The following is an 18,440-nucleotide window of genomic DNA, read 5'->3' as shown; positions in this document are numbered from 1 at the left end:
TTCTACCCTAAAATAGTGATTTCTTGCTAGAAGTTTGTGTCTATTGCAATTTCTTTGTCGAGAGGGTTTTTTTAATTGCACACGTAAAGCTAAGTTTGATGGCAGATCAGTAAGTTTTGTCCAAAATGGTGTGATGATTTTGCTGTCTGTTCATCAGAGGACTTGCTGAGGACCAAATCTGGTGAGAGAAGTGGCACATTATTTGCTACATGCAGAATTTTTATTCTGCATGTAAGCAAATAATATGTAAGTTATAATGAGTTCAACAGCAAGTAGTGATTTGGCTACAAGATATAAAGGAAGAAAGTGAGTTGTTACCACCGTGTACATTTCTCTGAGTGTGTTAAAGAGCTTTGCTGTCAGATTACTCTCTCCCAGTGTAATCTACCTAAAATATTTTCCCTACAGTTAGGAAGTATTTTGATAAATTTTACTTTGCTGAAGAATGAAGTAACAACTAATACAAAGTAATGCGTGAAATGAACCATTCATTTGATTCTGTAGGACACCTGTAAAGGAAGACTCAGATTTGTAAGTCTAAAGAGGAAAGGTAGAAGACAGAAGATAAAGGACAAATCTGTTTCTTTGTGTTGGCTGTTCTCAGCTTGTTTATTATGAAAAGTTTACATATAATTCTGGTTTTTATCTTAGATTTTCCGTGATACTTTAGTCCATCTTTTAGCATAACATTGCAGAAGGCAATGTTATAGTTGTTTTTGTGATTGAATAAAAGTTGTTGAAGCCAATAAGGAAATGCAGAGCTTCAATTTGACACTAGGGAAAGTATGAAGCATTGCTGAGTGTCTTAGGTTGCAATTTCAAACCAAGACACTGAGAAAAGTTTAAGATAAGACATCATTTTAGTAGGAGATTGTGCAAGGGGGACACAGGAAAAGTTAGCTGCTCCATTTAACCTTGATTCTGGGAAGGTGATAGAACAGCTCATACTTGAAGCCATTTCCAGATCTCTGAGGGACATCAGTAAATACTCTCTGCTTAGACATCAGTGAGGTTGTCAACGATGTCTTACAAACAGGGAGAGTGCCACAGAGCACCAGGAAATACTTATAAACACTTAAAATTTTTTTGTTGTTCTTTTGTTTTATTTGGGGTTTGTTTGGATTGCTTTTTCTTTTAACTTTGTGGGTTTCTGCACACTGGCACAGTTTGCTCAGGAAAACTGTGGACTCTCCACCCTTGGGGATATTGTCTGGACATGGTCATAGGCTACTGTCTCCATCTAGATGGCTTTGCTTGAGCAGAGGGGTTGGACCCCAGATGGCCTGCAGTAGTACCTTCCACACTCAACTATTCCCTGATTTTGTAGACTGGGGCCTGTTATATCTTGAATTTGTTATTTGTTGGTCTGTATATCATTGGATCTTTCACTATATTTGGAAGCTTGGCTGATTCCCACGGGTATAGAAAACTTTACTGCTTTCAAAATGCATTCAAATACATTCAAAATACACTGTTGTTCTTTCTAACCTTCCTTTCATCTTGCTGGATTCCATGAAAAGATATGCCTCATATTAAAGTACCTACCACTTTTCTTACTACAAAATAAGAAACTAGAGCAGTGTCTTCACTTCTGGCTTTTAGTTTGGCAGTGCCTGAGTGTGTGAAGGTATATTTTTAAACTCAGTATTGCTCATTGCCCCTCCTATTCATGTGCCCAAGTTTTATGATTGATTCACTGCTAGCTTAATTCTTTATGTACCTAGATGTTGTTTCTCAAAAGATCTCTTCTGAGAGGGTCTTGTCATCCTTTTTAGACTCTGGATTTATACGATGACCGAACTCTTCCATCATCTCTCTACCTTCTTGGACTTTCCTCCTTTTGAGACTTAAGAAATGACCTTTTGTAAATCTTCTGTCATTTTCAATGTCAGAGCTCTTCCATTTCCTTGCATTTAATTTGATCTTCCTTTTTGCATGGCAATTTAATATTTTATACACAGTCTTATGCTCACCTCCCCTTAGGAAGTCCCCAGCTTTCATGTTGTCCACATAAATTTTGAGCTCTGTACCCTATCTGTTCCTTGAGCTCCTTTTAAACTTCAGTCTGTATAACTTATGTACTCTTCTCTCATTTACTCATTTGTCTGGTTTCTGCACTGATGCTGTGGTAACTAGTGTTTGTTGTGCTCAAAGAGGAGACTTTTTTTTTTGTTGAATACTTGCTCCTATGTCTAGTTGGAAGCTTTTGCTTTTGTCTGTTGAAGAACTTTTAATAACTAATATTAAAAGAGATGGGTAATAGAACAAACTTTAAATAACTTGTATTGTCACACTATTTTATGGCTACACTGTCAAAGTTTTAATAGGGTGGGATGAGGTGTTAAAAACCAGTGCCATGGAAAGGGATCTGGGGGTCCTAGTTGGCAGAAGGTTGAACACGAGTCAGAAGTGCCCTGGCAGCCAGGAGGGCCAAGCATGTCCTGGGGTGCATCAGGCACAGCATTGCAGCTGGGCAAGGGAGGAGATTGTCCTGCTCTGCTCTGCACTGGGGCGGCCTCACCTCAAGTGCTGGGGGCAGTTTCAGATGCCACAGTATAAAAAAGGAGATTAAATTATTACAGAGTGTCCACAGGAGAGCAACAAAGATGGTGAAGAGCATTGAGGGGAAGCTGTATGGGGAGTGGCTGAGGTCACTTGGTCTGTTCTGCCTGGAGAAGGAGAGACTGAGGGGAAACTTCATTGTAGTTTTCAATATCCTTGTAAGGGCAAGAGGAGGGGCAGGCACTGATCTCTTCTCCGTGGTGACCAGTGACAGGACCCAAGGGAATGGCCTGGGGTTGTGTGGGGAGGTTTAGGTTGGATCTTCAGGGTTTTCACCCAGAGGGTGTTTGGGCAGTGGAACAGGCTCCCCTGGGAAGTGGTCACAGCACCAAACATGCCAGTTCAGGAAGTGTTTGGACAATCCTCTCAGGCACAGGGTGTGGCTCTTGGGGATGGTGCTCTGCAGGGCCAGGCATTGAGCTCAATGACCCTGATGGGTCTCTTCCAACTCAGTTTATTCAGTGATGTGTAGCTGTTAGGCCTGTTTTTGTGGTTGAGTTGGTGGCATGATTAGTAGAGATAGAGATAGAAGTTGAAATGTGAACTTATTTCTTCCTTGTTTTAGCTTTTTTTTTTTTCCCTTGGACAGTAAGTTACAAAATAATCTAACACTGAATGTAGAAAATTCTGTGATTTAATGTACTGTTTGTAGGGCTGTCTTCATTTAGCACTCCTCTTGAATTTAATCTTGTTCTTATCCATTGCTTTTTAAAACTATATTGTGCAAGTGTTTAGGAGAAATGCCAGAGACTGTGATATCTACATTAGATTTTCTATAGATAAGCACTTGCAATGTTTTGGTAAAGGTGGGGTTTTCAGAAGCAGCATGTAAGATCACATAACGGTTAAAACATTGAAGTGAATAATTTATTTTTGGAACTCCCAATTGTGTTCTTGAAGAGAACAGAACTTGTTTGCTGGCGTTTTACTGTTGCTAATGTTTTGAAAATATGTATTAACTTTAATGATTTCACCCCTCAAACCCCCAGTTTTTTATATTATGATGGTATAATTTCTTGTCACCAGTGTAATTGGTCAGAATTTTGCTCAGCGTACCGCAGGAATACTGAAGCTTGCAGCCTGTAAACTGAAATGTGAAATAGCTTTGTTGTTCTGTGGATGTTTTAACTTGTATATTGATGAAAATCTGTACATCATTTCATGAAACTGTAAATTCCTCTCATGGTTTCAGAAATATCTTGTGAACTGAAATGGAAACTGTCTTGATAACTTCAGTTATATAGAAGTGATCTGCATATGGTTGTTTGCTCTCTGCTGCCTTGGACATGTCAAGGAAGGATGAAAAAGACATTAAGCATTTGTGACTTCTCACAGGTACCTGTTGTCACCTCTCCAGTAAAGAACAGAAGAACTCCTTTTCCCTGGCAAAAGGAAATTTAAAGACACTTTTGTTTAGATTATATTTTGCTTAGTTTGGAAACTGAAAGACAGAGAGTGTAATAGAGACTGTTCTTTTCTCCCCTTCGTCTCTTTTGTTTTTTTCCATTCTGTTCACTGCTGGTAAACTATGGAAAAGATTCCTCTTGGCAGTGAATATGAAGCTTTTTGAAATCAGAGATGTACAAGCCTTTTCCAGCCTAGATATAAAGAGTGACAGAGACTAATTTAATAGAAGAAATCGAATAAATGGCATGGTCAGGTAGACCACATCTAATTGTGAATCTTCATACTCATCCAATATTTGAGGCTAGGATAAATGCTGGCATTAATAGTGAAATCTTACCCTGAAGAGTACAGGAAAGAATGTCCACCTGAGGCTTCATGCATTCTCCATAATTTGCACCTAATAATTATCCAGTTCCTATCTTTCCATTCTAAAATTAATTGTTAAATTAGCTATTCATTAATAAGGAATGTGGAAGACAGACAATGAAAAGGAATATGTATAGATCATACTAGATTGTGAGCTGTTTAGCATTTTGTCCCCTACTGTTCTCCTTGGTTGTGGCACTACTTAATGACTTTTGGAGGGTGGGATTTGTTTTAATTTCACAGTGATTTATAGCGAACAGTGATATAGGAGAGGTTTATCCACTTTCTTGTTAGAAAAATTTATACTTGTAGAGATGCTTAGATTATTTGACTGTTAAAACAACACCAAAAAAGCCCTACACCTAAAATATAATATTGTTAATTTAGGAATAATTTGCCATATTTCCTATTTTGCTGTTGGTGTTTACATTCTTGAGACTTGAAGTTCCATGTTGAAGTTCCTAAGATAAGAGGTGATTAAAACTTCCTGATTTAAGAATAGGTCTAGAAAAATCTGAAAAAAACATTTGCAGGTAGTTGAGTTTAGTTGATTTTTATTGCTATTACCTGAAATCAGCTGTTTTATGTGATGAATTTTAGTACTACAAAATAAGATATCACTCTAAGAAAGATAAATATTCTTAGTATTTAGTGTGACTTCTCCCTGTAGTGGAGAATCTGTAATTCTCCTTAAATGCAGCTCTTTTCTTGTTTGTTTTTAAACATTAAATAGTGCTGCTGATCTTCTGCCTTTTTAGATGCCATAGGTTAATTAAAGTTGTTTCAGTGTCACATTTCAGTAGGTAATACTTAATATAAGCTTTTTAACATAAGTCATTAAGATTTATTCTCAAACTGCATTAACATCAATTCTTAGTATAGGCTTAACAGGTGTCTGAATGCTCTACAGTCAAGGTGTTTTAAAATGCTCATAACAGAAATTATGTAGTGCCTTTAGATGATGAAAACATCCTGTGCCTCAAGGTGTACTTTAATATAAACAGGTAAATGATTGTGGTATGTGCGTGATTTTTAAAAGCAGAACTTCTACCTGGATGTATATGACAGAAAAGACACCTGCTATAGCACCTTTATCTTCAACCTTTGAATTCACCACTCAGTGTGAGAAGGGAAAAAAATTCACAGGACTTTTGCCTGACATCACAGATCAGCACAATTTTTTACTGGGTTTTTGCCATGGAGCTATCTACTTTGATAGATTTAGAGCTATTCATTATGCTTTTACAGCAGGTGGTGGAGAAAAATAAAAGCATGCTCTTGAATAAAATGAGCACGTTGTTCCAAGTAGTCAGTTGAGCTGAATGAGAAGAGTATTTTAATCCCTACTGTGACCCCTTCATACATGGAAGTTCCAAAAGAAATCATTGGTAACTGAGCCCTGTGCACAGGAGAAGTTGTGCTGGCAGAATATTTTTGTGTGCCTCTAGTACAATGCTTCTCTCGTGCTCTTGTTTGTTGTTTTTTGTCCTCCTGTGTTGGTGATCTGCCTGGTCCTAGTGGACAAACTTCTGGGCTTGCAACCAGCTCCTTAAAATGGAGGAGCAGGAACTTTAAGATATTACTATTGTGTTTTGCATTTTGCATAACACCAGAAGTGGTCAGATGCAAAAACAGATCTCAGAACTAAACGGTAAAGCTGGATGCTTTCAAGTGTCTTTCTGCACATGCCATTCTGAGGCTGAAAAAAATCCTTTGCCATGTTGATAGGCTAGAGAACGAAGCAATGAAGGACACTTCTAATATCTAAATATTGAAATGGGCATACAGACTTTTTGCATGCTATTAGGGAATAGTATCTTTTACCTGGAAGTCAGTAGATCTCCACTGACTAGTAGTGCACCATCCCTATAATGCTATTCATAATACATGTTATGAGTATCTTTAATTTAATTTAATGTTGTTGTGCAACTGAATGTTTCTATTCTAAATAGTAGAAGTGACATAATCTTTAGGGAGTGCAGTGGGAACTTGGGAATTGTTAGATAAAGATCAGTTATTCAAATTCTCAATCAGTTTTTCTTTTTAGCCCGAGCTGATGAGCTGGGAGTCCACAGTAAAGTTGTAATGGACATCAATTTATCAGTGGCAGTTATTGACACATGCTTCTTCTAGTCTTAAGCTTATTTATGTTCTAACCACATGGAGAAAAGATCTGTTTAGCTCTTCTTTCCTGGGTTGTTATAAAAGGAGGTAGGATAAATCAAAATCATAGGGCAATGTCAGTACTAAGTGTTGCTGCTAAAGAATTATTATTATAATTTAAAAAAATATGCAATTTCTCTTTAAATGTAAATAAATCAATAATTTGAAATAGCTTTTTATGGCTATTTTGGGTTTGTGTGGCAAAGTTTTGGTGGCTAGGGGGTTCTGTGAAGACAAGGGTAGCTTCTTTAAAGAACTGCCAGAAACTTCCCCTGTGTTTGATAGAGCCAATGCCAGGCTCCAAGAAAGACTCTGGCTGAGCCCGTCAGAGATGGTGGTAGTGCCTCTGGGATAACAGATTTAAGGAGAAAAGTTTTTTGTGACAAAAGGTTTTTTAAGATTTAATGTTATTTTTCATTACACTGCTTGAATTTGATTGGTGATAAATTAAGTTGGATGTGGTTTGCCCACAATGGTAATTGGTAAGTGACCCAAAGGTCCTTCAAAATATTTTTCTCTCCCCTGATGGGGGGGGACTGATAGAGCAGCTTTGGTGGGCACACGGTGTTGTGCCAGGGTCATGCCCCCTCAATAAATGATGTGTAAATTCTTGACTAAATGATCTTTATTAAATCTTCATTAAATTTTGGTTAATTTGGGGGATTTTATGATTAATTTTGAGATTAAATTTAGGTTAATCTTGATGACCTTGTTATTAAGCAGAGCTTTAATTTATTTTCTGAGAGTTCAGTGTGGGATATTAATCTTTCTTTTTATAATGAACATTTAAGATTCTTTATCTTTCGTGAATGAAAATGGACATGTAGGCAGGAAATTTTTTTGAGGCTAGTCTGATTTATCATTTATCTTTTAGAAGGACGTTGAAGGGGGGTGTGTGAGTTCTCGGTCTGTTTAAGCTGAAGTTGATAACCTAGTGCAGCTTATGAGAAAAGATAATGGATACAGTGAATCATTGTTTTGCTTGATTTCCGTCAAATGTAAATGTTTCCCAAGTACTTCACAAGCAACTGAACAAATTTGATTGATCCAAAATAAAATTAGTAGTTTGACAAAATAATCGCAGCCACTGAAAATTCTGTCTTCTTAGTTTTCTATTTCAGTTGTTGGTGGGGTGTTTGTTTCTGATGGACAACCCGCATTTTCTTTTGGTTTGTCTTTGATTGTTGAGGGTGATTGATGGCTGCTGCCATCACTGCAGGTGTGGCAGTCCTTGGCTCTGGCTGATGCTGTCCCATCTAGCTCTTTTGGGCTATGTCCTGATGGCAGTGTTGGAAAGGAGGAGATAGTACTGACTGCCTTGCATCCCAGTCCTTTGGTCCTCATCAGGTCGCTGAGGTCAGACCGGTCTGGTGTATTACTCTTGATCACTGCTGCTGCTGCCATTTTTTTCAGAAGCGTAATAGAAATCTAAGGTAAATGTGGATTTAGGTAGTGCAAGATCCAAAAGCATTTGAATGTCAGCGCTGTGCTTCCAGCCCAGAGATTGAGCAGAAGTGTACAAATCACTGTGGCAGGATATGTGTATCGGTAGGTGTGGACAAATTCCAGTAGTGGGGTAGTATTGAAGAAAAATTTTAAGTTATACATCAGTGGTAGCTAAAGGAATGTGGTGGCCATAGGTAATGGGGCAGTGGTTTATAGTTTTGTTGAGTTTTGGGGGAGATTACAAATGGCTTAGTAGGAGATTTATGATTTGTAATTTGTAGGATATTAGCAGACTGTTGTCAAAATGTTAGTCAACAAATATGAATGGGTACTTGAGTTCAGCTGCTGAACTTCATTGGAAGGTAGTGCATGTTCATCAAGCTGATCCACTATCTTCTCTGAGCAATGCTTTACGTTATTGTGGACAGTGGCCCAGTAGCTGAATTAGGGTGCTAATAAGTCCTGATCTATTGTGTACTTTTGTCAGATGTTTGTTATGTTTGAGTGGTTTAAGATTTGATTTTAAAATGTAGACAGTTTTGAACACATGGCTAGCAAAAAATTCATCACTTCAGGTTTCACCCACCCACCACTTCTTCTCCTTGTGTTTTCCACACAGCTTGTTCCACTAGGTTTGTCTCTTACTGCCTGGAGTTATTGAAATAGCATGCAGGCAATTGACTGTTAAAACAGAGAAGGTGAGGTCTGAATTTGCTCATGTTTTAAGTCTTAAGGAGTAGTCTGCAGGGGGTTTGAAATGCTTGGCCTGTCTTGTGTTGTGCTAGATGCAACATTACAGCATTTGTTGTTTACTTGCCTTGAAATGTCTCGGTATGTTGGTAAGAGATAAGGTGGCAGTGTGATCCATGAGGGGAAGCCATTGGTTCAAGCAATTGTTACAGGGTTGAATTGGTAGTGGGTTGTTAATCTATCCTGAAAAACTTTGCTCATGTGCACATGATAAATGCACATTTGCTTGTTCTGTGGGTGCAGCCATGATGTGCACACAAGGAGGTTGGGATTGCTTGCTGTGTATTAACAGGTGCGTTGTTATTGCTAATCAGAACTCTGATAACTGAAATTAATAGTGGGTACAAAGACAAGCAATTAAGGACATTCATCTTCCAAATGAGTCTAAAAGATTCATTGGTAGTTTAAATTTATATACTGAGGGCACTCAAACCATTAAAAAGGGTAATGGGTGCCCTGCAGGCATGTGCTTCAAAGCCATATGTCATTTCGGTGCTGGGACAGCAGACTGATAACTTCCCTTTAAGGGAAACTGCTATTCATTTATCAGTAAAATGTTGAAGGAAATGTACATTTTTTTGCTGTAGAGCGATCATAGAAGTGTAAGTTAAATCAAAGTGCAAGATTTATGTTGTAAGTCTTTTTGGCTTTATCATAATAGATGTTAATTAGAAAAGTCTCTCACTGGTAACAGAGGGCACTGGAGTTGGAACATTGAAAAGTCTCTGACACACAAATATTTCTCTCGTGCCTTGCAGTCTTTGACACTGATGTAGTAACCAGCTTAGTACAGGGAATAAAATGTTGTGGTGCTTTTGTTGCTGCTGTTGATGCTCTGCTTATGTTGCCAGAGGGTGATGTTTGAACAAGTGTTGTTAATACAGAGATGCATATGAAGTTTTAGGGGTTTGCAGTACAAGGATTTAGCACAAATTTTACTCCAGTGTAGAATTTTCTTTCTGTCCTGGTGTTGTTCTTTCCAGCTGAAACATTGGGTAAAAGGTAATTCCGGGAGTACCTGGGTACCCATCTGGCAATGGGTTTTGGTGATGTAGGATTTTCTAAAACTTGGTTTTGTCAGTCATTCAAAATGACAAATACTTTTACAGATTTGTGGGAGCTATTTGAGTTATCCCTAACTGAAGATGCAACATGATCTCTTGGTGTGGGACAGCATCAGATTTGCTTATGGAATTTAGCAAAAGGAACCTTCTCTTCCCTAGATATGAGCTCTGTTCGTGCAAACTTTGTCTATTAAGGTGATACTGGAATATGCTGTTTTGGGTGGGTTAAAACCATTTTCATTCTCAATTTGGTGACATACATGCACATTTTTCCTTTCCTTTTTATCTGGCCTTTCTGAGTTCCACCCTATGCATGTCTTGTACAGAGGGCAAGAATGAGCACAGGCTGTAGCTCTCGATGGTCCTCAATCTCCCCTTTTCCACCTCCACCCGTTCATCTCCTGAGTGCAGTGTGAGCTGGTGAGACTCTGGCAGGCTGGGAAGGGTGTTGGCTCTTTGTGCTAAGGTGGTGACTCATCATAGGCAACACTGGAATCTATTGTAATAAGGGGTTTTTGTTTGTTCTCAAAGTGCTTGTACCATATTTTGTATTTAAAAAGACAGACAACAAAGTCGATACAAATGCCCCAGTTTTTCTAGAAGCATCTTAGTAAAAGGAGCTTTTGTTGTGATGAGTGTTGTTATTTGGATTGATGTGCCCAGGTTCCAGAGAACAGGGGGAAGAGCATGCAAGAAATATCTCTCATGACTTTCAAAAATTTTCTGCAAGTCAAGTCTTATATAACTTATCTGGATTAAAAAATACCACCTAAGTAGTGATGAATGCACTGTTTTCTCTTTCAGTCTCTCCTGCTATTGCCTTTTGTTTTTGAGTAGGAGGAGCAAATTCTGGGGCTGTGTGCCATGCATAGAGATAACAGCTGCTGCAGAATTGCATGCATGACATCTGTATTTTCTTGCCTTTGCGCACTGCTTTTTCTTTGACCAGGCTCTTTTGATTCCTTTGTTTCTTCATTCTCAAACCTTGATCTTTTTCTGAGATTGTCATGCTTTCTTCTCTTTTCCCAACCTACTTAATGGCCTTGAGTTAAGAATGGAATAAAAAACTTACTGAATGAGACAGGGCAGACATTATTGTGCTACATGGGAATTCTGTCTTTTTTTTCCCCTCCAATAATTTGCATTCCTTCCATTCTTCTTTCCCTCTGTCACTTCTCACAACTTTTGTTGTAAGGTTTTCATGTCAGTTGTTTGTGTGACCCTGAAAAAATGCCTTGCTATGTTATGCTAGATTGATTTAGTAAATCAAGATTACCCAATTCATTCTTCAGCAATTATTTATTTTCCAAGTAATTTTAATTAATTTTTCTGACTGTCTTGGGCACAGTATTTATCCTTGTTGTTAGTGTTCGGACTGCTTTTGCTTTCAGAGTTTTTGTTTTTCATCTTTGATCTTGGTCTATTATTTTCAGTTTCCCTTGTGGTTTAGATAGCATGTTGCTTTTTGTCACACAGACTCTGAGATAGGTTTCACTTGAATTGGTGACTTCAGGCTATGATTTGCTCTGACAGAAGGTGCTCTTGGGGGAAATTGGTTGTGTGGAGTAGTAACGTTTTTACCAAAGAGAGGGCAACACTGATGGGTGAGTTGTTTGCAGGTGTTAGCTTTGTAAATGCAGGCCTGTGAACTGTGGTACAAAGCTGCGTGGGCACTGCAGTTGTGGTGGGCCCCAGAGAAACAGCTCTGATTGACTCTTGGAAGGTCTCCTCTGCTTTCAAATAAACTAATAACAAATTTCTTCTCTAGGAGGATGCACGTTCGATGATGGTCCTGGGCCCTGTGACTACCACCAAGACCTGTATGATGATTTCGACTGGGTGCATGTCAGTGCTCAAGAGCCTCACTATTTGCCACCTGAAATGCCTCAAGGTGAGAAACCTCACAGATACTGAAGGATAACTTTCTTTACAAACTTGAAGCCTCATTGAATATAACTTCAAGGTCATGATCTGAGATCCCCACTTCAACCTTTGTGATGGAGATCATATAAAGGAACAAAAATAATAAATATAGCAATCTTGGTAATTGAGAAGCCTTCTTAGACCAAATACCCCTTTAAAGCTGGGGTGAGGCATAGAGAAGGGTGAAGGGAAGCCATAATTTCCTCTTTATTCTGTGTGGAATTCCTGTTGACTTGACGTAAAATTCTATGTTTTATATGACAGCCAACATATCGATTCAATTATTCAGGTAGGCACTAGAAGAAATGGTGAAAAAAGGGATACATGCAAAAACCCATACACTGATTCCTTCTTTCCCTTCCCACCCCCCCCCCCCCCCCCCCCACCTCCTATCATCTGAAGGTAATCAGAAAAGCTTGATTTATGGAAATATTGCTGTTGTTAATTACTGTTTAGGACAGGTAATGAATAACTGAAGAGGCACAGCCTACATGACCTTGCCTGCTCACCTTTGATGAACAGCTTAATCGGCGCTTCCCAGACAGCATGATATGCTGAGAGAATGAAAGCATTTGAAATTCAGCTACATTTTCCAATTAATAATACATTAAGTAATTAATCATGCAGAGGAGGAAAAAAGGTCATGGCTATTTTATTTGTATCTAAAAGGTTTTGTGAAGTGAGGGATGTGTGGAGAAGGAGTGAGAAATGTTGCCACACAGAACTAACCTCACCTCTGCACCATTCCTTCCCCTGCATTTTGTGTACTGTTGTGAATTATTAATGGTGGCTGATCTATATAATTTTACTTCTTAACTGCTACCTAGTAGGTTCCCCCTGCTTTGGAGTCACTGATATGATCAGGTGTTACTATGCTCAATAACTTGCAAAATAGGTTAACTAAGCAAGACCCACACTTTAATGGACTTTTTGGTGCTTCAGTTTTGCATAAGGAAGAATAAACTTTAAAACCTCAACATTTGTGAAGGTCTTCTATTAAAAAAAGTTGAAAACAATATCTCCCCTAGTAAGGCCAAAATTAGTTACTATTCAGTTTACATTTTCAGAATGTACATGTTTTTTATAAAAGTTGGAGGTATCTTAATTGTGATGGAAAGACCATTCTGGGGAAAATTTGGTAATTTGGTATTTTTAGACCTTTGGCACACCTTGTACAGAAAGAAGAACAAATTGAGGAATTGTATTTTGAATGAATCTAAATGATACGATCACTTCATGCTTATTCCAAATAACATACCTGTCATCCTTAGGCAGTTGTCAGAGTTAAATGACACAGTGTTCTCTGGCATGTGATTTCTTTTCAGTTCTGTTATAGACTCATTTTTCTCTGAGCATAGCACATGGATTCTTTCAGAGCAAGTTTTTTGGGGTTTTTTTGCATCTGTATGCGAAACTGTGGCTGCTCAATAAAATCTATCAGAATAAAGGAATTTTTCAGAGATAGACCAAAAGAGATACAGAAAAGAGATACTCTTGGTTAGAATGCTAGACTTCTTGTGTTTGGTGACAAGCTTGATGTTTGGTGACTGAGATGTGGGCTAAAACTAAGCCTCAAATCTGTTCTGGTCTGATGAGCTTCCCCTTAAGAAGTTCAGAGTCTTCAGATTCTGAAGATGCATGCCATACATAAATATTCAAGTTCATTTGTGTTTGAAATAGCATGGTTTTAAATTAAGTCTGAAAAGGTAACATGGGTCTAGAATGAGTGCCGAATTCTTCTGGTAGATGTGCAGGAAATGGAACAGCAAGAGGTTCAGGCAAAAGCAGAAGGGAATTAACTGTGTGCAGTCATCTGCTGTGCAGTGTTTTATCATTGGTGGTCCTGATTACTGCTCATAAAGAAGTTACCCAAGGTAGAATTAGATGTGGTAATGAAAGTATAGGTCAAATACTACTGCAGTTTTCACTATGAAAAATGCTGTGTTGTATAATGTGTAGAAGAAGCTAGGAATCTCTTAGGGACCACTTTTTTTCTCTTCTGTCAGTGACAGCAGAGAAGGGAAGGAGTATCCAGAAAAACTAAGCAGCTAAGAAACTGAAGTCCTAGAGTAGGGGCTGCTTTCTTTCCATCTCTTCTCAGGCTCTGTAGTCCTTCACCTAGGTACAAAGCTCTGATCAACACCTCCTTTACATGGACACATTTTTGTAGTGTTTGTCTTTTACATCTCTTTGGAATGCAGTAAAGTGGGGCTCCAGGTATGGGTTTGTCTTAGGAGGAGCGCTCTTTTACCACTGCGATAACAAGAGAATACCCTTACAGTGAGTATGCAGCTTTCAGGGCTCTAACTTCACCACATTCACAGAGAATCATTGCAGTTATAGAGGATTATACTCAATTTTCAAATGACAATTTTCAGCCTTCAATACCTTCAGAAAGACCTATTACAAAAAACCCCAAACAACAAAACTCCCCAAAATAAAGCATAGAAGAGAGGCTAGGATGTGTAAAAAATAGTAAAAGGGGGAAAACTGATAATTGCTAATGTTATAGCAAGTGCTAAATTGATAAGTGCCAATGTTTTACTTTTGATTCAAGGCGGGTGGTAGTTGAGATCGGTGCTGTGCTTTGGACAGTGATGATGAATCATGGGAAATTTCAGACCTAATGGCACGTGCTTCAGAGTGCTAGGAAAATATGAAAACTTCTCCTAATGGAAAACATTATATTAGTGTAGCAATAGTAAATGTTATTTGTAAAGCAAGTGTAATTACCTCTGAGTAATTAATGCAACTTCAGATTTTTTTTTTTTAGACTGACCTACATTGGATTTCTCAAGCTTTGAGCAGAGGCAAAAGCCACTTATCTTCTGTTATGGGAAAAATAAATGCAGTACATAATGATTATTTAAAAATAAAGTGACCACCTAAAGCAGGGACTCGAGTACAGATTTCAATACCTACTTGTAAACTGTCCGAACTGCAATGTATGTGATAAAATCTTTGGATTACTTATTAAGACATAGGAAAACACCTGGGAAAAATCCAAAAATTTCCAGTATTAGCTTTCTGAAAGCACATAAAAGTGACTATGCTAGATCAAGCTAAAGATCTGCTGATTTTGAGTGTAGCCATTAGCAGTTGCCTAGGCAAGAAGTTGTGACAAAAAGGTGCTGATCCATGCCCTGAGTGCTCTCCTACTTTCCAGTTGTTTGGCATTTAGAAATGTTCTCAACTAGAAACAGTCTTTATTTATAATGTTCTCAAGGAGGCTATGGTTTTGCCCTGTCAGTCTTATTTTACTGTGTATGGGCCCCTTGAAGGCTTCTAGTATCTGCTTTGGGCTAAAAGACAGTGTCAGATTTTGTTGTGGCACATGGGAAAATGCAGCTCTTTTTTTTTTTGGGCTTGTACATGACTTCCCCTTTAAACATGTTTGTCTTACGTACAGAAAATATGCAAAGCTGAGTACTAATGGTCTCCCACACTTCAATTTTTTTAAAATACCTCTTAAATAAAACACAGACTTTTCTCCAGACCATCATTCTAGGTCAAATAGTCCAAGACTACTGAGATGTTCCGTAAGTGAACATGGTTCTGCAACTGTACATTTGTGCTTTGTGGGAAGCAGGGCTGATAAACAAGTGTTGTATTTTTGTAGACACGGTGACAAAAAATGAAGTCCAAATATTTGACTTGTGGTCTTGGTCCATCTAAAGAAAGACATTTTCTAGATGTTCAAAAAAACCCTTTAGAGCATGTATTCTGTTTTCATATGTGTTGTTTTTATACATTATGTTATACAAGATAGAAATTGGAGAATGCTTTTAAGCAGAAATCCAATTTTGTCAATGGATATTTTCCAGTTATTTTAGGGGATTATTCATTGTGTATGGATAACTTAATTTTGCGGTTAACAGAGTAAATAACAGTGCTTTCTTATACCACTGGAGATGTGCAAAGGGGGATTTTGTATGTATTAATAATACATTTACTGATGGTTTTACCCCTAGATAGAGAAGATAGTTTATTTACCCTGTTTGCTTTGCCTGTTAAAAGCAATATTACTCTGAGGCTATGCAAGGTCAGGGCATGAGAGCTTGTAATGGGCTGTGTGATGGGAGCCACTTAATGAAGGACTTTTTTAATGTGAGGGCTGTTACCCTCCTGGTTACAGTTGCGTTTTGAAGAATGTCTAAATTATAGTGGACAGTACTGATGTGCTGAGATGGACATCTTATTTCTGATCTCTCAGATGGATAATGTGCCTGTATTGGATGTGTGCTAATGTTTTAAAACTGATTTTATAGAAATCTAAGTAAACTAAATTAACAGCTGTGAGGGAAGTCTTAGTTGCACTTGTCATCTAACATGACTAAAAAAACCCCAGATTAAATCTTTAAAAGTGTTCCTTAGTATTACAGAGTTTTGCAAATACCAACTTTGTTACAATAAGAGTATTGCAGAAATAATTTTTTCACTTTACAGAAATTGTATATAGCCTTTTATGCCTCCCCACTGAAGAACAAAGCTAAATTCGCTACTCTGAAAAAAAAAAGAAAAGAAACAAAACAATTCTGAAAAGTAAAACACCAGCACATTCTGGTTTAGGCTGGTATTCTGGGGGAAGCCTAAACACCTGTTTCAGAAAGGAGTGTGTATATGGTGAAAGGTATTGGAGATGGGAGGAAATGCGCTGACAAAAAGGCTGTACTTCCATGATAATTTCTTTTTTATGGTTTTTAGGTAGAATATCTGACTGCTCATTGCCACATCCTGTTGTACCCAGAAGCATTCTCTTGTTTCTGCCTTCTCCCAGTTGTTTTGATATACATATGGTTGTGTGCTTGTGTGGATTGTACATTTAAAAAAAAGTGTGCAGCATGGGTCAGGTAGTTCATTGTGCATCTGAGATTTGCTATGCTCATGTAGCTGATGAGGACCACGTTAGGTGGTGGCTTGAGCACCTGAAAGAAATATGAAAATGACATCCTTAGATTTGTGCGAAACTTAAATGTTTCTGTACAAATAATGTTGAGTATTTGTTGTGATCTGAAAGGTCAGTTGTGCTCTATTTGAGTTCTGCCTTGTACAGAAAGGAAATAACTTTTGTGTCACCTGCATGACGCAAAATGAATTTCAGCACAGGAAGCATTTATGAAATGTATAACTGAGAGAGGGTAGACAAAGGTCATGAAATTTGTGTTTTAATATAGATTTCATATGGATTTAGCTCAGGAAGGAAAGCTGTAATGTAAATGTCATATAGATGAGACTTCTGGCCTTTCACTTCACTTAAACCTGAATTTTTCTCCTGTAAAATGAATCCACAAACCCATGAATAAATTTAAATTATGTGGATGTGTTAGGGTATAGTCAGACAAAAGCCAACTGTGAAGCAGTGCCTAGTGAAAAAAAGTGTGCTTCTTGAGGCGTGGATAGGAGAGCTCAGCAGCAGAACTCTCACCATGTCCTGGGTTACTGAGCTCTGCTGCCCCACACGTATCATGGCAGCTTGCTGTTTTGTGCTACAGAAGGGTGAAGTTCAAGCAGGGTCTTTTTCTGGATCCCTTTATTTTTATAGACAGGCAGACAAAGTTTACTAGTCCATTGAGCAGCTGAGAACTGAATTTTCAATATTTTGTTGCTCTGTGACTTGCATTGTTGGTGTAAAGATCAGAGAAACTATGAGCAAGAGAATTTGTTGACTAGTTCATAGATTGGCAAATGCAATCCAGGAATGTAATGGTTTTAAATTTTGATAATTGTATGTTTACCTGGATCATTACATTATAAAACAAATGCAAAATCTTGGGTCTGTGTTTGGGGCTGCTAAATAATTCTGATTGTCTTTCTCCCTTTTACATTTCTTTATGTGATAGAATATATATATTTTATTTAAGGTGGCTTTATTCTTTTTGGCTTGGACACTTAAGTCTTCATATTCTCCTTTACCCCAAAAGTTGACTGATATTTATCTCCTGTTTAACTTGTCAATGCACTGTGGAGCTGAATTTATTTAAAGTACTTCCTTGATCAGAAAAACATATTTTCCTGCCTTCCTTGTTCAGTAAGCTTTGTGCTTGCTTTTTTGTCTGTTAGTAGCATCTGTAACAGAAAGAAACCTACCTTGTTAGTCCAGTGCAATTAATGTCTGCCTAAAGAACACGTGTAAACATCCTGATCCTATTTGGCTCATTGAATACAGTGCACTATCCATCTATTGACCAATTTCAAGAATTCCCTGTTGTTCTCAAATACTCGGCATAAAGTGAACGGTGGAGGGGCACAGGGAAAGATTTACAGATATTGCACAGTGTATCAGTGCTTTTGTACATTTAGATAAGACATTTTTTCATCAAAAAATTTAGGCATGAGTTTACGAAAAGTAGAGTTTTTGTAATAATAGTAATAACTTTTGCATAGGAGTAATAAATGTCTTGGGTTTTCATTCATTGACACAGATTTCTTGCTGAATTTACACAAAATCGCTTGACCTTCAAGGCCAGTTACTATATCCGCATATCTACACTGATTTGGTTGGTTTTGCTTTTTTTTTTCCCCCTCTTCTAAGTTATAATACTGTTTTGTTCAGCCTTCCAATTCCATCCAGTGTATAAAATGCAGCCTTCTGAGAAACTGCTCCTTCTTTTTCCTCGTTCTTTTTTTTTTCTAGTCCAATATTGGAAATATATTAGGATGTGGCTCTGAATCTGGACTACTAAATTAAAACAAGCGGAAAAATCTGCTTGTTACAGATAGAGTTTCAAAGTAGTAGGTCAATCTTGGACAAATCCACCT

General features: G+C 37.9%; 1 protein-coding gene across 13 annotated transcripts in view; it reads left to right on the top strand.

Moving 5' to 3' along the window:
* PTPRK (protein tyrosine phosphatase receptor type K) overlaps window positions 1-18,440 on the top strand; it is a 382,581-nt gene that overhangs the window by 71,419 nt on the left and 292,722 nt on the right. For all 13 annotated transcript variants that reach the window (XM_064413126.1, XM_064413124.1, XM_064413122.1 and 10 more), the window contains exon 2: window positions 11,527-11,649. In XM_064413126.1, coding sequence (XP_064269196.1) covers window positions 11,527-11,649 — 123 coding nt within the window. The remainder of the gene's footprint in view (window positions 1-11,526; window positions 11,650-18,440) is intronic.

Source organism: Passer domesticus, chromosome 3 (genome assembly GCF_036417665.1).
Source record: "Passer domesticus isolate bPasDom1 chromosome 3, bPasDom1.hap1, whole genome shotgun sequence".
Classification (NCBI taxonomy): Eukaryota; Metazoa; Chordata; class Aves; order Passeriformes; family Passeridae; genus Passer; species Passer domesticus.
The sequence above is the reverse complement of the archived record's forward strand: the minus strand, read 5'-3'. Positions and strand labels throughout refer to the sequence as shown.